The 23,463-nt window shown below is 36.4% G+C and overlaps 2 protein-coding genes across 2 annotated transcripts; both read right to left on the reverse strand.

The window, feature by feature from the left end:
• Positions 1–5,480: 5,480 nt before the first annotated feature.
• On the reverse strand, positions 5,481–8,195 carry LOC116014047 (binding partner of ACD11 1-like). The gene is made up of 5 exons (XM_031254034.1): positions 7,933–8,195; positions 7,331–7,437; positions 7,081–7,156; positions 6,462–6,545; positions 5,481–6,375 (listed from the first exon to the last, which is right to left on the reverse strand). Exons 1-5 carry the CDS (start codon positions 7,936–7,938, stop codon positions 5,827–5,829), a joined length of 822 nt encoding a protein of 273 aa, XP_031109894.1. The 5' UTR covers positions 7,939–8,195; the 3' UTR covers positions 5,481–5,826.
• A 12,725-nt stretch (positions 8,196–20,920) lies between these two features.
• Positions 20,921–21,870, reverse strand: LOC116013118. The gene is made up of 4 exons (XM_031252774.1): positions 21,831–21,870; positions 21,502–21,749; positions 21,203–21,418; positions 20,921–21,094 (listed from the first exon to the last, which is right to left on the reverse strand). The coding sequence occupies exons 1-4, from the start codon at positions 21,868–21,870 to the stop codon at positions 20,921–20,923; spliced, it is 678 nt and encodes a 225-aa protein (XP_031108634.1).
• Positions 21,871–23,463: the final 1,593 nt, after the last annotated feature.

Below are 23,463 nucleotides of genomic sequence, written 5' to 3' on the forward strand. Positions count from 1 at the left end.
ATAAAAATGTAAAATTAAAAAAACAATAATAATTTGACCAGTGAATAATAAATATGATAGGTAAAATGAGACATAATTGGTTAAAATAAAAAGAAAATGCCTTTATGAATTATTATGGTAGCCAATATTTATGAATGGCAAAATTGGAAGTAATCAAAACTGTTCTCCATACACAATGGTTATTTTTTATCAGTTGTTATATCGTGGACCACGGTCCACAATGCATTGTGAACTATGGCCACAAAACGACGTCGTTTCAGTAAGTGGAAGACGGAACTCCGTAACTGACACTAGAACTCATCTTAAAAGATACTGCCTTACATTTGTTTTGATATTATCGAATCAAACTGTAGTTACATCGAAATGTAACTGCAGTTGTGTTGAAATGTAACTGCAGTGTATATAAACTGATGCTGAATAACAGTTTCACATTTGTGTTTTTATATTATCGAATGAAACTGTAGTTATATCAAAATGTAATTGTAGTTGTGTTGAAATGTAACTGCGGTGTATATGAACTGATACTGAATAACAGTTTCACATTTGTGTTTTTATATTATCGAATGAAACTGTAGTTATATCGAAATGTAACTGTAGTTGTGTTGAAATGTAACTACAGTTGTGTTGAAATGTAACTGCAGTGTATATGAACTGAAAGTGATGGCGCGGATTCATCCATTTGTTTTCATTAATCAAAACGACGTTGTTTTGATTCGCGGTCCACGATATAATTTGCGATTTTTTATAGAGCTTATTTTAAAACTTATAACTTATTTTAACTATAAATAAGTTATAAAGTCTGGTTGGTAAAACATTGAGAGCTTATAATAATTTTTTATTTTATTGTGAACGCTACCCAAAATAGCATTTCAAAATAAGCTAAGTTTCAGGTTTTTAAATTTTTTTTCTTCTTTATCTATATTAATTTATAAAATTGACATCATTTACCCTTCATTAATTAAAGTCCTAATATCTTAGTTTATCCTTTTATGTCTTTTTTTTTTTTTTACAATTATTAGTTAATTCAACAATTAATTTTACCAAACATTTTAATTTCAATTAATTAACTTATTACTACTAGCTTTTCAGCTAGACGTGCCAAACATAGCCATATCGGAGGATTTAAGAACATTAACTTCAAGTATAATATCCACTACTTCAAATGAAATAAATATTGTTGGGTAGTGCCCACTAAGCCAATTACTTGTTTATTAAACATTATATTTAGATTAATGCTTCTTCTTTTTTCACTAATTTTCCCCCTTGATATTCATCTTGTGATGTGGCAATAAAATACTTTTTATTCATTAGTTATCTTAAATTGATAAACTTATCCAATGTTAAAAAAATGAATCTACTTATATCTACTATACTAATAAGAGTTAAAGATAGTTAGGCCTAAAATGGGTAAAAAAAATGACGGTCAAATTATTTAATCAAATGGATGGTTCAGATGAATTATTTAATCAAATAGATGGTTAAGATAATTCAGATTAATATTATTAATAGAGATTACCTAATTTAACCTTACTTTTATGATTATCCGTTAAGTTTTCTGTTAAATATTCTCTTCTCCGTTAACATTCCCTTAACTTTTAACTTACCCATTAATTTCTATAAGAAAGGTCTTAGGTTCGAACCTCATCTCAATCAAATTTGACATAATTAAGTTTCTCATTCTATTTTACTCTTATTAAATTAAATAAATTAGTAGCTACAACAAAAAATGATACATGTATTTCTTTAATTTAGAATTATGTGTCTACAATACCTTTATTTGAAAAAATTATTCATTATCAAAAAATTAAATTAAATAAGAGAAATAATTTTATTAGTTATATTGTCTTTATTTTCTCTCATGCAAAGAATCTTTACATTCAAATTTATCAATTGATATTCATTACATTGTCCATTATCTTATTTTTACAATATCTTGTAATTAAATATCAAAGTTATAGTACAAAATAATGTTATATATTTAGTTACCAAGTATTTTATTAATACTATGAAAAAAAATTTATTAAATAATTTGAAGCTAATTATATTAACTACTTGGGGATTTGTTGATAAAGAGAGTACTCAAATAATAACCCAACAAATTGAAGCGGGATCACTCTATTTTACTCTTATTGAATTAAATAAATTAGTAGTTACACAAAAAAAATAATACATATGTATTTCTTTAATACCATGACAAAAATAAACAAAGAATAGTTTGAACCAATTATATTAACTACTTGGAAGATTTGTTGACAAAGAAAGTACTCAAATAACTCATTACCCAGCAAATTGAAGTGAGAAACTACCTTTTAATATATTTGGAATACATAATATTTTAAATTTTCAAATTTTTATTAATTTATTGAATCTTTTTTCTTAAACTAGGGATTTTTTTTATCCACAATAACTCATTCAACAATAATGGTTGAACCAAATGAATCCCAAGCAGAACACCTAAAGGAAAGTCCATAGCTCCTATATCATAATCTCATTGCATGACGTTGTCATCTATGCTACCAACAATAACCGAGTTGCAAATAACACACTACCAACAAAAAGGAAGAGAACAAATAGTAAAGATGAAGACAATGACAATGCTACTCAAAAGGGAGTGGGTTCGAGCCTTAGTGGAGGCATCTGTTGACTCTTTGTGATTCAGTAGGTTGAGAAAGTAACTATGAACAGATACTGAGAAAGTAACTAAGAACAGATACTACATTGTAACAGATACTGAGAAAGTAACTAAGAACAGATACTACATTGTAACCGAGTCAGTAGAACTCAAAAAAACACTTAGGAAAATTCAAATGGAAAATTTAAATTAAAAGTAGTATTTATTTAGACTATCATTTTTAGACAAAATATTTAGACTATCGATTTTACAAGGTTGCAAACATTTATTTTAGTAATAATTATAATGAATTTTCTATATTATATTGGATTCATATACTTTGAGTTAGATATTTAAATAAAAAAATTCGACATTCAATTACCATGTACAAACTTCTCCTATATAATCTTGCATTGATATACTTTCAAATATTTATTTAAATATAAACATTGGGCATTAACCCATTCGCGCAATGCGCGCATAAAACTAGTTACTAAATAAAGGTGGAAATTCGGAATTGAAGTAAAATCAAGAGCTAAAAGTTGCATTACTCTTAGGGGCCGTTTGGTTCAGGTAATCTAAGATTACCTAGGTAATCTGAGTCTGGTAATGTTATATTATCCCGTTTGGTTCAAGTTATGAGATTACCTGGTAATATTATATTACCTCAAAGTTGATGTGGCAGTAATGTTTCAAGGTAATGTGATTACCCAATTTTCTTAGGTAATCTTAGATTACCTTGATTTATTCCAACTTTACCCTTGTTAACTAATCCTTATAATAACAATAACAATAATAATAATAATAATAATGGAATAAATATATGTTTATATAATCAAATATACATGTGCATATATATATATATATATTTAATATTTAAGCATTGATATACATTCATACATTCATATATAAATAAATAAATATATATATATATATATAAATATATATAAATAAATAAATATATATATATATATATATATATATATATATATATATATATATATAATTTTAATCAAATGCGGCTGTGTTATTAGGTGTGGTCGTGTGGCCCAAGATATGCCGATGGATGGAGGTGATCTGACGGTGGAGGTTATATATTAGGATTTAGGAAGTTTAATTCGCGTAACTTAAGTGGGGGCTTTATGGTAATTGTAAGTGGGAAGGTAATTTTAGAGTACAGAAAACACCAACAAACGTATTATTAAAACACACCATTCAACATACTAAAATGCACCAGTTCTTAGATTAAAACACACCACTTAACCACCACACACCAAATGCAACTACTCTCGTAAAAATCACCACCACGTGTATTAAAACACACCATTCTACGTTATAAATGCACCACTGGACAAATTAAAACACACGATTCCCCACCATACCGAAATACACCACTCAATTCAAATGCACCAACAAAATTAAAACACACCATTATACGTTATAAAATCCACCACTGGACAAATTAAAACACACCATTCCCCACCATACCGAAACACACCACTCAATTCAAATGCACCAACAAAATTAAAACACACCATTCTACGTTATAAAATGCACCACTTGACAAATTAAAACACACCATTCCCCACCATATCGAAACACACCACTCAATTCAAATGCACCAACAAAATTAAAACACACCGTTATACGTTATAAAATGCACCAGTTCTCAGATTAAAACACACCACTTAACCACCACACACCAAATACACATACTATTGCGAATTACAGCAATATTATCTCAAATATGAACCAGATTAATGTTGATAATGCACAGAGTATTGCGAATTACTCCATTCTCGTTTCTCTGTTGGAGTTGACCTATGCGTTTTGTTCAGAACGGAGCGCTCGTTGCCGGTGATGGAATCCCTTCTACGCTTGTCTGGTGTTTGTTGCTCAGTGCTCGTCGACTTCAAGTCTTCGTCGTCATCTGGTCTGATCTAATCTGGTTTTGAAATTGTAGTGAATTTCAAACATTATCCTTCCCGTTCGCGTAGCTAAAGATCGGCGCCTATATTGTTTGGATTAATATGAAGCCTTAGATCATGGGATCTAATGGTGCAAATAAGGCCACACAGCCGCACGGGGGAGACTGGCCGCATTTGATGGGGACTCTATATATATATATATATATATATTAAGGACATTATAGTAAATTGATCCATATAAACTAAAATATAACCCTTAACCAAACAAGGTAATATTATATTCCACAATCCAAATCAAACACATCAGGTAATCTTACATTCCTAAAATCTCACATTACCTTCCTGAAGGTAATCCTATTACTTGGGGTAATCCAAGATTTCGTGAACCAAACGCCCCCTTAAAATATATTTGATTCGGATTATCTCACATAACCTCAGAAATGTATATATTATAATATCACATTCCCTTGTTTTGGTCCAAGCGAATGTGAGATCATTATAAGAAATGTAAGACTCGTGAACATTGTTTTTAGTTCATTTTTAATAACATCTATAAGAATGTAAAATTCACCTAGACCTCAAGTTTGAGATTACTCATTACTCTTATAATACTCCCCTCCCCCCCCCCCCCAATCCAAAAAGAAAAAAAAAAGCTGTTATTACATTATTTGTGTACTAAATATACATTTTTATTTTTTAATAATATATAAAATAATGTACTTTCATTATTCAATAATGTACTTTATGTACACAAATAATATATTTTTTATTTATTGTTCATATCGCTGTGTGGACTTGATATACCCAATAATGCACTGATTTATGTTGGGTTAGTATAGGTGCACAATCTGCCCAATATTTTATATGAATGGCAAAATTGTAAGTTAAAATTCATCAAAATGTAAAGAATAGCCATAGCCATGCCATCAACGAAGATGAACTTGAAATATAACGATCACACTTTGAAATGAAATAATCATTATTCACAATTTTGGTGCACAATGTAATTTATCACAATTCGCAGCTAAACCTAAGGGCAATGTGAAGGGCAAATCATCTAACCTAAGATTGTTCCAATGATTATAAGCCTTAAGAGTACAAGTTCAGAAAAGCACCTCGGCTGGAAGAAACTCTCTGCTGCCAAAAAAGAAAAACTGTTCATCCTGTTCCATAGTTAAGCGCATTTTCTATTATAAATGGCATATTGATCCGATAGATCCGTACTGGCCGGGATTAATAAGGATTTAAGTCGAGTTGAAGAAATTAAAGGATCAAGCCTTGAACAGACTAGGACTTTCTTGATTCTTGAGTGGTAGGAGCTTTCGAGGATTCTGATGAGGTATTTATTTGAGCATAACCTTCTGATGCATACGCATTTCTTCCCTGTTCTTCTTCAACCATCTTCTCCTTTGTCTTCTGTCCCACTTCCTCGGCAGCTTTTGTAACCCGACTAAAGGCGCCAGTAACCCAAGTTGCCCCGGTAAGGATATATCTGTTCTTCATAATGGCAGATCCAGCACTGCTAACACTCTGCTCAGCAACTGCAAAGGCCGACTTCGTCTTCTCAGAAACCTGAAGCTTTTGGTCCATTTCCTTCACTTTTTCATTCACAATTGTTGCTCCAATTCCGATTTTTTCAGTAAAGCCTACCTTTTGGTCAAACGAAGCAACCGTGGCTGATGCAGTGGAAGTAAACTGGTGCTTCTCATCGAAATCCTTGGCTTTGTTAAGTGCGTCCTTGCCCAAGATAAAGCCCTTGGCTAACATACTGCTGACAACATCTTCTGCCGTTAAGATAACAGAATCAGCTGCACTTACAGGTTGATTTTCAGTTGCCTGCACACCAAAATATTTTCACTAGGAACCGCCACTACTTGGAAGAATGTTATAGGACCAGAGGGATCTTAAGATATGATACATACGGTAGATCCTGGTAAAACATTAGGTGGTAGCTTGTATTCAGGATCCAACTCAATGGTGACCGACTGATCAACAATAGTAGATCCCTGGAAAACGCAAATTCAATTTATTGTTTTACAAGAACAGCAGTATGAAATGAAATAAAAAGAAATAATTGCTGCATGTCCAGCACTATTAATCGTAGGCAGGCAAAAACACACATAACTAGATGTATACAAGAAGCCACTAATCCTAGACAAAACTTAAATTTATGTTCTGGGTTGTCAAATATAGGGACTCAAAGATAAATATGTTGACTATCCCATGACAATAAAGAATAGTGCTGGTAACCCCAATCAAGATGGCTAAGGATACAAACTAACAAACTTGTAACCACAAGGTCACGAGTTTGAATCCCAGCCTTCTTGGTTAGAGCCGGTCAGCTATGGGCAACTTAGGTTGGTTTGCCGGCTATGGCCAAAAGGCAGGTTTTACCTAGTGCATACCCTCGGGTGCGGGTTCCCCTCGTCACCCCAAAGAAAGCACTGGCTGATTGAATTTGGGAAACTTATTGACATGAAAAAACACTGATTTTGTTGATCCATGATTCAAAAAAAAAAAAAAAAAGAAATGTGAACATACTGAAAGAAGCAATGCAGTCTCTGCACCCTGGGGATCCATGAATGTAACATAAGCAGTTTCAGACCGTTCATTGGCACTGGAAAAAAAATGCAAAAAGGCAAATTACAAAAGACCAAGAATTACATAAAAATCACTCGGAACGGTAAAAGAAAAGTAACAATAAAATAAAACTAGCCAGCCTTTGTTCCATTTAATAACTACTTTAAATTGCCAAGTTTAAAATAGCTAAAATGCCCAGCAGAAAACCAACCTTTGCATTTCAACATATTCAATTTCTCCAGAAAATGAAAAGAACTCCATGATATCTTCTTCAGAAGCACTTAAAGAAACATTGCTCACTTTCACTGTTCTTACCACCTGCCATTGCAACAAACAAATAGATATAGAAAAGGATTGGAAAACAAGTGATAAACTTGAAATCTGTACTACATTACTACTTCGAAAATTATAATTAAAATCCCCAAAAACACTCAATTTATGACTATATGCATAGCAAAGCTTCATGACTTATGAGATATGTACATTGTTAATATAAGGCATTTTATGAATATCGTATCCATTTCCCTTAACAAATGAGTATCGCATAAATTCCATAGAGTGATCAGATACAACTTCAAACAAAAACAAAATCTAAAAAATGAACACAAAAAGAAAGTTTACGTGTCAACCAGATTGAAGAAACAATAGCCTACAAGATCGACGTATTCGGGTGAATCATAGATCAATGAAGCAATTCAAAAACTACGAATTTGTTGATCAATTCTACAAAAATTTCATCAATTTCAATGAAACTGGAATTAATTCACCAAAAAAGGGAAACAATAAGGGCCGCCAATATACCGAGACACTCACCGACATCGAGTCCCAGAGCCAACAGCCTGCAACGGAGCAATGAAAGGAAGAGGTGAATGCAATGCCTGGGTATGTATATTGGCGGTAGGGTGGCAGAGAAGATGGAGAGAAGGTGTGAGGAGTTTAAGCAGTGGGCAATCATTTGGTGTCAGGTGATCCTCGCATTAACATTATCTGAATTCACACTCCAAATCCGAATCAAAATTTAGAGTCAGGATACACCTAATTAATTTTAAATTGGAATAAATTTCAAATCACCTTGCTATACTCCCCAGTCCCCACATCTACTGTCATTTTTCATGCTGAAAAATTTGTGGTAAGTTAAGATTTAAAGTTTGTTTTTAAGGGAAAAATTGTAATTTATGCCCCTCCATAATATGCTAATTATAAATGTCACCCCTGAGTTATTTGTAACGTTTTGAAAATTGAGGGGCAAAATTTACACTTGGGAGGGGCAATATATGTATAGTTTTGAAAATTGAGGGGCAACATTTACATCGCTAATAATTCAGGGGTGACATTGATAATTAACATATTATGGAGGGGCATAAATTACAATTTTCCCTTTTTTTTAATAAAAAAAACACTAAATCACAAAAAAATCTTTAAAAAAATTTATTAATATCTTTTAATAATTTTAAATAAATTAAAAATAACAAAAATCTCCCCTGATATAGTATACTCCGTATTATTTAGGGTCAGGTTGAATGTGACCAGGAAGTTAAATGAAGGTGGGATAGTATGGTTGGGAAGTTAATTAAAGTGAAAAATGTGCTCGAAAAACAAGCTATGGGCCCGACCATATAAGGTCGAGAAGCTCCGGTTGGAGTGGTGTCTATTCGGAGCCCAAAATCCCTTCATAAATGCACTCAATGCGCTTTATATAGGTGAAGATAGGGAACTGGTTCCCGGGTCTCGACATTTTCTCCATGTGTTGAAAGCATCCTAGATGAACAGGCGGTGAGTTTTACACTCTACAATTGTCTAAATAAAGCTAACAAACCACGTGAATGTGTAACGAAACTTCATATGGTTCCCTAGGGTAGGCTTATTTAAGGTTAATAATCGATTATTCAAAGCTTTCTCGACCACATTTTAGTCAGGAATATGTGATCCTTTTATTAATTATGGTCGTAAATGATAAAAAAAAAAAAAAAAAAGTCGATTCGAGTGATTACTGATCGAAATTTCGGTGAGTGACGGTCTACTAATAACAAGACCAGGAGGTTGGCATACACTCTCAAGGTCGGTAAATATACTTGTGAGACCGAGAAGTGCACTTACGAGGTCATAAAATACACTAACGAGGTTGGAAAATGTGTCTATGAGCTCCGTAGGACAAGTGGTTACCCTATAATCCTATCATAAGCCACCCACTCCATGTGGTGCGATGATCGTCAGCACAACGGAGTAGACTAAACAGCACAATATATTCCCGAGCTCCTTCATTTTGATTGGAGTCGGGAAACAGCTGATCAAACTTATTTGCCTAACGCGTAGGGCTCTTGGGGATCAAGAGATCAAATTTTACCGATCAAAACCTCAGATTTTTACCATGATCAAGAGATCAAATTTTACCGATCAAAAGATCAAATTTTTACCACGATCGAGAGATAAATCCTTACCGATTAAGAGAGAGATTTTTACTGCGATCAAGAGATTAGATTTTTTACCACAATCAATAGATCAAATTTTTTAGCAAGGTCAAGAGATCGAATTTCTAGCACGATCAAGAGATCGAATATTACCAATCAAGAGACCAAATTTTATCGTGATCAAGCTAAGAGATTGAATTTTATTATGATCAAGAGATCAAATTTTACCGATTAATAGATTAGATTTTATCATGATCATGAGATCAAATTTTACCGATCAATATATCTAATTTTACCACGAATTTATAGGCTCGCGGTACCGGTGGTGGGTGGATCAACTTATCCGGACTTAATAGCCTACTTTGTAGGGCTTATGTTGAGATATGATTCCGGACTTAGGATGCCGATGGTTAAAAGACCGACCAAACTGAGCTTGTAAGTACATAAATAGATTTTGAGTATTCTAAATACAAAGCTAAGAATTTTTTTTTGAAAGGAAATACAAAGCTAAGAATAATACAATACAAATTAAAATTACATTCATAATTTACAAATTTGAAAACTTCAAACCACTAGCTCTTAGCTTCAAACAAGGAAACTTGTCGCATACTCGATCTTAGTTGGTGGTCGGGTTATGATCGAGTGAGGTCGAAGAGAGCACTTATACTGGTTCGCCTCATTTCCCTATGAAAAAAAAAAAAACAGAACACTCATTGCACGCCTTACAGTACCAACTTTAATATTTTATATCAAGCATGTATTACAAGATTGTCCCATTGCGCTCAAAACTAATGCTAATTTCTTGGCTCTAACCGGATACAGACGTCAATTTTGATCCGCACCTCCGAGTCGATTTGCTCTGGTCAAATTTCTAATACATCCCTTAGCTATGTAGAACAAAGTAAGCACAATTGAGTATATAATAAACAAAAATATAGAACATACCTATTCCACAGACAATATAATTGACTGGTTGCAGATTATAGCAATCCATGAAATGAGAGGACAGTTTCCTTCCGTATATAATTGTGCACCCTACAAAATGTAAAGAAACAATTTTCAGTATTAGGAGAGGATTTCCACTGCTGTAACAGAATCTAAACCTTACTTAATGTCAAGTATTTTTAAGTTTTACCTACGTTCACATTAAGCTTATTGAAAATTTGAAATACAACATAAAGTGCATAACAGAAGCAAGTAGTAAAGAGTTTTAAATAATAGAAACAATTTTAAGTAACAATTAACTCATTTCATCAACATCGATGTAAAATAAAATCAAATATTATTGAAAATCATTCCAAATAGGACCGGAATCGAATATTTTATATGAACCAAAACGGTAAAATAATTACAAATTATTTGAGTATGATAGGGATATACCAATCGGGGACTAGGAGCCAGTATATCCGGTCGACGATTAGAGAACATAAATGGCCCTTCGACCCGACCATTACTTCTTACCCTACCTTCCATCCTTTGTGAAGCCACCGATAAACACTTCCTGACCATGAGACGGCCGGCCTGACCATTATGCCTCTAAGGTCGGTTTCAGACCTTAACAGCACGTTTGGTTCACGAAATAAATTTTAAGGGAATAGGAATACTATTCCATAAGGAATAGAATAGGTAAGGAATATAATAGGAATTGTATTCTAGCGTTTGGTTCGCGGAAGGAATAGACTTGGAAATTGTATTACAACGTTTGGTTGGTTAAAGGAATAGAAATGGAATATATATTTAAAAGACATAAATGCCCTTGTACAAAATTATTATTATTATTATTATTATTATTGTTGTTGTTGTTGTTGTTGTTGTTGTTGTCGTCGTTGTTGTTGTTGTTATTATTATTATTATTATTATTATTATTGGCAAACTTATGTCCTTACCATTATTGGACACACCATATCTATGTCATGTAACACCGGTGAATCTGTTATGCACCACTAACTAGAAATTGTAAATATGATCGATCACAGTAGAGACGACTAGCTACCAAAGTCATATTCAAAATGGAGGCTCAATTTACCATCATTTCATAATCAACTAGTAATCAATATATAATAAGAACATTTATTAATATTCAGAAGAAGAATACCATAAGTTTTTAAAAACAAAATACTCAAAACAATTCAATGATAGTAGCAATGTTCATAAAATATAAATATGAATAATGATATTAATGGCCAGCAAGAAATCTTCCGATCCACTGTAGTCTTCGATCAGGATCAAGACTGAGAAAAAAAACCACTTTATTAGGATGATAAGTGTGACACCCCAACTTTTCACAAGCTGAGATAGCTAAAACTTTAACGCAAAAGCTATCTGTCACAACTATCAAACATACATAGCGGAAGCGATTTAAAACCTAAAGGGGTATCATGCCACATCTAGGTAAGAAAAGCACGGCCTAGATGCACAGGCTAACCAAAAGAACTGAACTGCATAGATAACAAATCCTCAAACATGTCTAAAACATCTGAAATCTAAACAAGAGTACATATAGTCTCAACATTGGCACACAGGCCCAAAACACAAGTCTAAAACAACATAACTATGTCTAAGCTGCCTCATATAGATAAGCTCTAGCGCGCTCTCGCTTAGACTTATTGCATTCCTGGAAAACATACAAGAAACCATTAGCAAAAGACTGCTAAGCAACCACCACTCACACCCGCAAGGAAATATAGATATATATAATAAGTTGTAAATAGGTTTACACACCCATATAGAATATAAACACCAACGAACTGTTCAATACTTGAAATCGGATACTCAACAACAACACGCTGAATAAAGGATAAACCAAGACTTCTCAACAATACCAATATTCAACATAATTGCACAAGGCAACAAGATATCAATAGAATATCAACCGAATCAAGAATACAATAGAATACTCAAAGAAACGATCAACAAGAATACATCCAAGAATAATCAACAACCAACGAGATATGACATAACTCAAGGATCAAGTAAAGAGACCAAATAGACCTCCACCTAAGGATAAGACCAACCCTTACCCTCCAACCAACATACCAAACCTCATACCAATCATCAAACCCAAACTCAGTGCACGGAACTAAATAATACCCGAATCATAAAGGCAAATGGTGCCCAAATACATAGAGGCAAATGGTGCCCAAATACACAAAGGTAAATCGTGCCCAAATACATAGAGGCAAATATTCCTCAACTACTCGAATGGCAAATAATGCCCATATACACAAATGGCAAATAATGCTCATATACACAAATGGAAAATAAAGCCTCAAGAATACACAAAGATACTCAAAGATTCACCATCCACATCCAATCTCAACCTCAGCCCAAGAACAACTACTCAGAGTGTTCATCTCAGATTATGAACACAAACCAACTCCCAGATAATATAATCAAGGATTCAACAAAGCAAGAGATTCAAAAGATGGACTAAGTGGTAGGAATAAATACTCCAAAGACATGGTAAAATACCCAACAAAATACACCAACAAGGTTCAGAACAAAAGGGGAAACAACCAAACAAACAGACCACAGAATAGCTCACTGGAACAAACTCCCAGCAGAACTAACGAAACCCTCCAGCGGATCACCGTCCTCCGCCGCACCCCTCCGCAAGGAGGAGGAGGATCACCTCAGTGGAACTCCTTCTTCCGCCAACCCTCACTGTGGCCTACTTACGGAAGACTCCAGCGGGACACATTATACCGCTGGGGTACTCCGCAAGGGCAAACCCAACCTCAGATCACAGACTCAGACAGAATACGCAATGTTCGTATTAGAATACAAAAATAGGATTATATTGCTCAGATTACAACTCCCAGAAGCCAAATAAACAAGGAATCCATACCAATAAATATCCATAAACATCAATAAGCAAAAGATCAATAACACAAGTTCATAATCCATCAAAGATGACTTTACAGACAACAACAAATAGGCTAACAGCAAGGAAATCATCAGGATTCCAATACACCAAATAATATCATAGATTGAGAGTGTGAAAATAGATTTTGGTGGACATAGTGGTTACCTCTTGAAGCACACTCCACCCAAGAACTCTCAAACCTCTTCACAAAGCTTCACCTCCACCTTGATCATCTTTTCCCCAAAAGAACAACATAAGAACTTGTATAAAGATTATGAAAATAACATGATGCAAGGTATACTCCTAGAGATAGACACTTACCCAAGCCCCAACAATCCTAAAAGAGAAATCTTGACTTGAATATTGAAGATGAAATGAAGACCAATTTTTGAAGGAGAAGAAGATGAAAATGGCGTGAAGAATGAGTAGGGGGAGAGAGAGAATGAAATAAATGGCGTGAAGAATGAGTAGGGGGAGAGAGAGAATGAAATCTCTAGAAAGTGCTAAGTCTTGAATATATATACCATAGAAATCTCTAGAAAGTGCTAAGTCTTGAATATATATACCATAATACATATATACATATGCTAAGTCTTGAATATATATACCATAATACATATATACATATACTAAGTCTTGAATATATATACCATAATACATATATACATATATGTATATATTAGGGTGGAAGATTTAATAAGGAATGGGCTCAAATCTTTATATATATATAACAATTCTATGTACAAGAATAATTATTGGGCCAAATAATTCATCTCTTAAATAGATGAATACATAGAATAAGGAGAAAGCCCATAATATTAGGAATTAAATGTCTTAGAGACAATATATATATATATTAGCATAAGGAATTAGGCCATCATATACATACTCTTACTTATAAGAATTGTAAGGATCCAAATTAGAATAAATCCCTTACAAGAATTAAATCAAGAATTGGGCTTGTGAATAAAATAATTAATTTCGGGTTCAAGAAATCTATATATATATATATATCAATTGGAAAGACTAAGCCCAATTAAATCAAATAAATCATCCGGCGGAAACGATTACCGGTCTCAAGGCTCGAACGAATTTACGAGGTGTTACACTCTACCCCCCTTAAAAGGAGCTTCGCCCCCGAAGCTCACAGCTCACGGGAACTTGAAACGGAACGGTTCAAGGAAACAAGGAATCGATCGAAGGTTAAAGAAAAGGATTGCTCAACCAACTTAAGAACATACTACACCACTAACTCTTAACCTCCTAACTTACCCAACCCATGCATAGCATGCAAGAACTAAACTAACTACTCACCTAGGTCAAATAAAGCCGGATAGCGTCTCCTCATCTCGTCCTCCATCTCCCAAGTGGCCTCCTCGACTCCATGGTGGGACCAACATACCTTCACCATCTTGACTGCCCTGCGACGAGTCTCTCGAGTTTTGGTATCTAGAATCTTCACTAGCTTCTCTTAGTAGGACAACGTCTCGTCTAACTCCAGCGTCTCCGGTGCAATCACGTGAGAGGCGTCATGCACACACTTCTTCAATTGGGAAACATGGAATACGTCGTGCACTCGGTCCAACCCTGCCGACAAGGCTAAGCGGTAAGCTACCAGCCCAACCCTCTCCAAGATCTCATAGGGACCGATGAATCGAGGGCTCAACTTCCCCTTCTTCCCAAATCTCATCACTCCTCTAGATGGTGAAATCTTCAGCCACACTTTCTCCCCTTCCTGGAATTTCGCTAGCTTCCTTCCCAAGTCAGCATAAGCTTTCTGGCGATCTTGAGCAGCTTTCATCCTCCTTTGAATCAACTTGACTTTCTCCGTGGCTTCTTGCAAATACTGGGGTCCCAAAGTCACCGGGTTTACCAAGTCTTCCCAACATAACGGGCTTCTGCACTTCTGGCCGTAGAGCGCTTCGTAGGGGGCCATCCGAATACTAGAATGGTAGTTGTTGTTGTAGGAAAATTCAATCAAGTCGAGGTGCTCCTCCCAAGACCCTTGCAAATCCAGCATGCAAGCCCGTAACATATCTTCCAATGTTTGAATGGTTCGCTCCGTTTGCCCGTCAGTAGCGGGATGAAAAGCAGTGCTCATTTTCAACTTAGTGCCCAAAGCTGCCTGTAGCGACTTCCAAAACTGTGACAAGAACCTTGAGTCACGATCAGACACGATGTCGCGGGGTACTCCATGATACTTTACTACCTGATTTATGTAGGCCTTGGCCAGCTGATCCATAGTCCAAGTCTCTTTCATAGCGATGAAACGGGCCGTCTTGGTAAGGCGATCCACAATCACCCAAATCTTGTCTTTCCCAGTCTTGGTCAAAGGCAACCCTCCCACGAAGTCCATCGAGATGGAATCCCACTTCCCTTCAGGTATTTCTAGGGGTCGCAGCATTCCCTTAGTCTTACATCTTTCTGCCTTAACCTTTTGACAATTTAAACATCGGCTCACGAAGTCGGCTACTTCCTTCTTCATATTAGGCCACCAGAATAGCTTCTTCATGTCTTTATATAACTTATCACCGCCAGGATGTACTGAATATGGGGTATGATGACTTTCTTCCAATATTTGTCTCTTCAGCTCACTGNAAGTGCTAAGTCTTGAATATATATACCATAATACATATATACATATATGTATATATTAGGGTGGAAGATTTAATAAGGAATGGGCTCAAATCTTTATATATATATAACAATTCTATGTACAAGAATAATTATTGGGCCAAATAATTCATCTCTTAAATAGATGAATACATAGAATAAGGAGAAAGCCCATAATATTAGGAATTAAATGTCTTAGAGACAATATATATATATATTAGCATAAGGAATTAGGCCATCATATACATACTCTTACTTATAAGAATTGTAAGGATCCAAATTAGAATAAATCCCTTACAAGAATTAAATCAAGAATTGGGCTTGTGAATAAAATAATTAATTTCGGGTTCAAGAAATCTATATATATATATATATCAATTGGAAAGACTAAGCCCAATTAAATCAAATAAATCATCCGGCGGAAACGATTACCGGTCTCAAGGCTCGAACGAATTTACGAGGTGTTACACTCTACCCCCCTTAAAAGGAGCTTCGCCCCCGAAGCTCACAGCTCACGGGAACTTGAAACGGAACGGTTCAAGGAAACAAGGAATCGATCGAAGGTTAAAGAAAAGGATTGCTCAACCAACTTAAGAACATACTACACCACTAACTCTTAACCTCCTAACTTACCCAACCCATGCATAGCATGCAAGAACTAAACTAACTACTCACCTAGGTCAAATAAAGCCGGATAGCGTCTCCTCATCTCGTCCTCCATCTCCCAAGTGGCCTCCTCGACTCCATGGTGGGACCAACATACCTTCACCATCTTGACTGCCCTGCGACGAGTCTCTCGAGTTTTGGTATCTAGAATCTTCACTAGCTTCTCTTAGTAGGACAACGTCTCGTCTAACTCCAGCGTCTCCGGTGCAATCACGTGAGAGGCGTCATGCACACACTTCTTCAATTGGGAAACATGGAATACGTCGTGCACTCGGTCCAACCCTGCCGACAAGGCTAAGCGGTAAGCTACCAGCCCAACCCTCTCCAAGATCTCATAGGGACCGATGAATCGAGGGCTCAACTTCCCCTTCTTCCCAAATCTCATCACTCCTCTAGATGGTGAAATCTTCAGCCACACTTTCTCCCCTTCCTGGAATTTCGCTAGCTTCCTTCCCAAGTCAGCATAAGCTTTCTGGCGATCTTGAGCAGCTTTCATCCTCCTTTGAATCAACTTGACTTTCTCCGTGGCTTCTTGCAAATACTGGGGTCCCAAAGTCACCGGGTTTACCAAGTCTTCCCAACATAACGGGCTTCTGCACTTCTGGCCGTAGAGCGCTTCGTAGGGGGCCATCCGAATACTAGAATGGTAGTTGTTGTTGTAGGAAAATTCAATCAAGTCGAGGTGCTCCTCCCAAGACCCTTGCAAATCCAGCATGCAAGCCCGTAACATATCTTCCAATGTTTGAATGGTTCGCTCCGTTTGCCCGTCAGTAGCGGGATGAAAAGCAGTGCTCATTTTCAACTTAGTGCCCAAAGCTGCCTGTAGCGACTTCCAAAACTGTGACAAGAACCTTGAGTCACGATCAGACACGATGTCGCGGGGTACTCCATGATACTTTACTACCTGATTTATGTAGGCCTTGGCCAGCTGATCCATAGTCCAAGTCTCTTTCATAGCGATGAAACGGGCCGTCTTGGTAAGGCGATCCACAATCACCCAAATCTTGTCTTTCCCAGTCTTGGTCAAAGGCAACCCTCCCACGAAGTCCATCGAGATGGAATCCCACTTCCCTTCAGGTATTTCTAGGGGTCGCAGCATTCCCTTAGTCTTACATCTTTCTGCCTTAACCTTTTGACAATTTAAACATCGGCTCACGAAGTCGGCTACTTCCTTCTTCATATTAGGCCACCAGAATAGCTTCTTCATGTCTTTATATAACTTATCACCGCCAGGATGTACTGAATATGGGGTATGATGACTTTCTTCCAATATTTGTCTCTTCAGCTCACTGCAAGAGGCTGGCACACACCAACGCCCTTGATAACGTAAACTGCCATCAGAATGTAACTCAAAAGGTCCCTTCCTGCCATCGACTAGCTTGGCTCTCAATTTGCTCAACCGGGTATCGCCAATCTGACTCTCCCGGATCTCATCAAGCCATGTGGGTAAGATCTGCATGTTAAAGAGTCGGATCTCCTCTTCCCTCTGTCTCTCTTCCACCACTGCGATATTCATCCTTTGAAATTCCTTGCACAGGTCGTCAGCGAGCATCCATGTGGCATTGAGAGAATGTTTAGTCTTTCTACTCAGTGCGTCTGCCACTACATTCGCCTTTCCTTCGTGGTATTGAATGGTCAGATCGTAGTCCTTAATGAGTTCCAGCCAACGCCTTTGTTGCATGTTTAACTCCTTTTGTGTGAAAATGTACTTTAAGCTCTTATAGTCGGTATAAATCTTGCATTGCACCCCGTAAAGGTAGTGCCTCCAAATCTTTAATGCAAAGACTACGGCGGCTAGTTCCAGGTCGTGCGTGGGGTAGTTCTCTTCATGGTTTTTAAGCTGTCGGGACGCGTAGGCCACCACTCTGCCCTGCTGCATCAACACACATCCTAAGCCCTTCTTCGATGCATCGTTGAACACCTCGAACCCCTCGGTTCCGGATGGTAGGGTTAGGACAGGGGCAGATGTTAGTCTTTTCTTCAACTCTTGAAAAGCTTCAGCGCAGTCGCTGTTCCATTGAAAGGATGTAGTCTTCTTCATAAGCTACGTTAAAGGCTGCGCGATCTTGGAGAAATCCGGAACGAACCTCCTGTAGTACCCTGCCAATCCTAGAAAGCTTCGAACTTCGGACGCAGTCGTCGGTACCGGCCATTCCATCACTGCTTGGATCTTAGCGGGGTCTACCGAGATCCCCTCCTTAGCTATTACATGGCCCAAGAACGCCACACTGGTTTTCCAGAACTCCATTTTGACACCTTGGCGTATAACTGTTTTTCTCTTAGGATTTGCAACACCGTTCTGAGATGCTTCTCGTGCTCCGACGAGTTAGGAGAGTAGACCAAGATATCGTCTATGAATACTACCACGAACTCATCCAAGTATGGCTGAAACACGCGATTCATCAGATCCATGAAGGCTGCAGGGGCGTTTGTTAGCCCAAACGGCATCACAGTGAACTCATAGTGACCGTAGCGGGTCCGAAATGCTGTCTTAGGGATGTCCACGTCTGCCACCCTAAGCTGATGGTATCCAGATCGTAATTCAATCTTAGAGAAGATACCTGCTCCCTTGAGTTGATCAAATATATCGTCGATTCGAGGTAGGGGGTACTTGTTCTTAACTGTTGCTCGATTCAGCTCCCGATAATCGATGCAGAGTCGCATGCTACCATCTTTCTTTCTTACAAAGAGTACAGGGGCTCCCCAGGGTGACACGCTAGGCCGAATGTAACCCTTGCTCAACAAGTCCTGCAACTGCCCTTTTAGCTCTTGCATTTCTTTCGGTGCCATTCGGTATGGGGCCTTAGATATTGGGGTAGTCCCCGGCACCAAGTCGATGGTGAACTCTATCTCTCGGGGTGGCGGTAGTCCGGGGATCTCTTCGGGAAAAACATCCGGGAACTCGCATACAACAGGTATCTGTCGAGCCTCTTCCTTAGGGGCGCTAAGGTCCTCAACCGCACATAGGAAAACTTCATGCCCTTTATCTAGGTATTTCCTAATCTTGATCATGGAGACTAACTTGACCTCAGGCTCCTCAAGTATCCCTCGGTAGGATACCCTCTTGCCCCCGGGACTCCTTAAGACCACCTTCTGTTCGTTGCACAAAATCTGGGCCTTATACCGCCCCAACCAATCCATGCCCAATACCACTCCAATGCCGTCCAAGTCGAATTGGATGAGGTCGCTCGGAAAAGCCACTCCTTTAATCTCCACAGGCACCCCTTCAAAGATGTGCTCACACGCCTTGACTTCGCCTGATGCCACCTTGACTTCGATCTTCGTCACTGCGCTAGGCACAATGCCCAACTCGCGGACCAGCTTAGAGAATATAAAGGAATTAGAAGCTCCGGAGTCGAACAGAATTAAGGTGGGGACGGAGAGTACCGGGAAGATACCGGTAACCACATCACAGCTCTCAGCCTGGGACTTGTTCATGATAAGGAGTTCTCCCAGCTGAGGTGGGATTCCTGCGTTTCCATCCATTCTTGCGAAAATAGGGAGGTTTACTCCCTTGCTAACCGAACCGCTGCCTTTGCTGGCCCGACACCGGCCATCTTTAACTTCTTGAGGCGTTCCAGCATCCCTCCTCCCGATTCGGGGGCTTCTTCCCGATTTCTTGGTGGCACCATGATCACTAAATGGCGTGAAGAATGAGTAGGGGGAGAGAGAGAATGAAATCTCTAGAAAGTGCTAAGTCTTGAATATATATACCATAATACATATATACATATATGTATATATTAGGGTGGAAGATTTAATAAGGAATGGGCTCAAATCTTTATATATATATAACAATTCTATGTACAAGAATAATTATTGGGCCAAATAATTCATCTCTTAAATAGATGAATACATAGAATAAGGAGAAAGCCCATAATATTAGGAATTAAATGTCTTAGAGACAATATATATATATATTAGCATAAGGAATTAGGTCATCATATACATACTCTTACTTATAAGAATTGTAAGGATCCAAATTAGAATAAATCCCTTACAAGAATTAAATCAAGAATTGGGCTTGTGAATAAAATAATTAATTTCGGGTTCAAGAAATCTATATATATATATATATATATATATATATATATATATNTATATATATATATATATATATATATATATATATATATATATATATATATATATATATATATATATATATATCAATTGGAAAGACTAAGCCCAATTAAATCAAATAACTCATCCGGCGGAAACGATTACCGGTCTCAAGGCTCGAACGAATTTACGGGGTGTTACAATAAGTGAGCTTTAACGAAACAAGGTCCATTTCATCTAAAATCAAACCATCAACCTCTTGTAATACACGATCAAGCTTCTGAAACATATCCATATCATGATCATATTGAAGGCCATCAGACAAGTTCTTACCAACTTTTGGCATCGTATTGCTTATTAGCTTTGCAGCATTAAGCATACTCTCAGCACATATCTCGATAGCTTCATCAGTACTCCCTTTTCTCTTACTTGAATTGCTTCATTTTCTTCCATCATTTTGTGGCTCAACCTGGGTACTCATGAAATCAAAATCATCCAAAACAACAAATGCACTATCATCTGTATCAACTCTTATATCGTTTTGTTCTTCAGCTTGTATTTCTTCAACTACATCATCTGTTGTCTGTGTATCTTTTCCAGTTGCACGATCTTTAGAATATATTGCAGATAACTCATTATAAAACTTAAAACTTCTTGTTCTAAATGTTGTAGCTTCTTTATGACTCTATAATAAACATATAAAATAAATTATTAGTATGTATACATTAATAAAAATAAATTAAAGTAAAAGGAATGATAAATACTTACAGTTAAGTATGAGTCCCAAATTGCATCTTCAGCATAAACCATGTGCTTTTGCTCATTCCAACCAAGCCCACTTGTGTCTTTACCTTGCACCATATCATGAATAAAGCCCCATTCTTTTTTCAAAGTTTTAATTCTACTCTCAATATGTAGCTTAGCTTTTATGGTAGAACTTGGTATTTTTTCCAAAATCATTCTTTCAAGTTCTAATAAACAACATTTCTTAAACCCTATATCGGAATTATATTTCCCTACATTATGCATTTCGGTCAAACAAGACACTAATACAATGTCTTCTTCGGGTGTCCACTTTCTTTTTGTTTGCTTAGTACTTTGAGAGGCAATGGTTGCAGATGTAGGCTCAGAAGACATTTTTAACTACAAATAAAATACATTTATGAAATACATAAAATTGTTCATAAACCACATTACAAAAAAAAAAAAAACAAAAAAAAAAACAAAACAAAACAAAACAAAACAAAACAAAAAAATAACAAAAAAAATAACAAAACAAAAACCATCAATGCACATGTCCTCAATTTCTAGATGCTATCCATTCATTGAACATGTTATTTGCTAATTCTGTCCTCCAATTATTCCAAACGTCTGAAGGCTCTATTTGTGTAATATCATCATCTTCATTTATTCTGTTACCTTGTACCAATTCATCTTTCATAGGATCAACATTCATCTCATTTCTAATAAAGTTATGCAGCAAACAACATGCAAGTATAATTCTGTTATGTATTCTAACAGGATAAAATGATGGGCTTCTAAGTATAGCCTATCTCATTTTTAATAAACCAAAAGTCCGTTCTATGACATTGCAAGCAGCTGCATGTTTCATATTAAAAAACTCTTGAGGAGTTGTCGGTTGATGACCTTGACGCCATTCATTTAAGTAGTACCTTTGACCTCTAAATGGTGCCAAAAACCCCTCACTATTGGCATATCCTCCGTCAACTAAATAGTAACAACCTATAAACATAATTTTATAGTATAATGAGAATGCATATTATATTACATCATATTTGAGATTGAATATTATAATACTTACCATTATGGACCTTAAGTGGATGCCTTCTAGATAATGCATCTCGAAGAACTCTACTGTTTGCTCCAGATCCTTCCCATCCTGGAAGAACATAGACAAATTGCATATTAAGTGTACATACACCAAATACATTTGTTGCAATTTCACCCTTTCAAGATTGATATCTAGGTTTATCTTCTGATGGCACTTTTATTGTAATGAATGTTCCATCTAAAGCGCTTAGATAATTCTAAAAATTATATCAAATATTATTAAATATATATTCACATTGTAGTTATTTGTTATAAATCAAGTGTATAGTAGGGGATCAGCTTAATTACCTTAAACCATTTCCATCTATGATCACTACAAAAAAACACATAAATAGCGACGGACTGTTCCGTCGCTAAATAGCTAAAATCCGTCGCTAAATAGTTTAGCGACAGAATTTATCCGTTGCTAAAAGGCGCATCGCTAGAATTTAGCAATGCAATTTTTTTCCGTCGCTAACTTTTGCGACGGAAATATCCGTCGCTAAACAAAAACAATCCGTCGCTATTTTTCTCTCGGCGACGATTTAATGACGAAATTTGTAAGGGAATAACGACAGAAAATTCCGTCGCTAAATCTAGTGACGGAAATTCCGTCGCTAAGCAAACAAAAATCCATCGCTTGTGACGAAATTTGTAAGAAAATAGAGACGGAAATATCCGTCGCTAAATATAACGACGAATATTTCCGTCGCTATTTCGTTGCCATTCTTTATTGTTATAAGGTGTTTAGCTACGAATTTGCTACGATTTTTGTCCATTGTTAAATTTAAAAAAAAATGCCACTATTTTATATCTCATACCTGTATTAATCTATACTATAGTACTTCAATAATATAATCGAAAAATTTATTATATTAAGAAATTCAAACTCAATAACAA

Source organism: Ipomoea triloba, chromosome 3 (genome assembly GCF_003576645.1).
Source record: "Ipomoea triloba cultivar NCNSP0323 chromosome 3, ASM357664v1".
NCBI classification, from domain to species: Eukaryota; Viridiplantae; Streptophyta; class Magnoliopsida; order Solanales; family Convolvulaceae; genus Ipomoea; species Ipomoea triloba.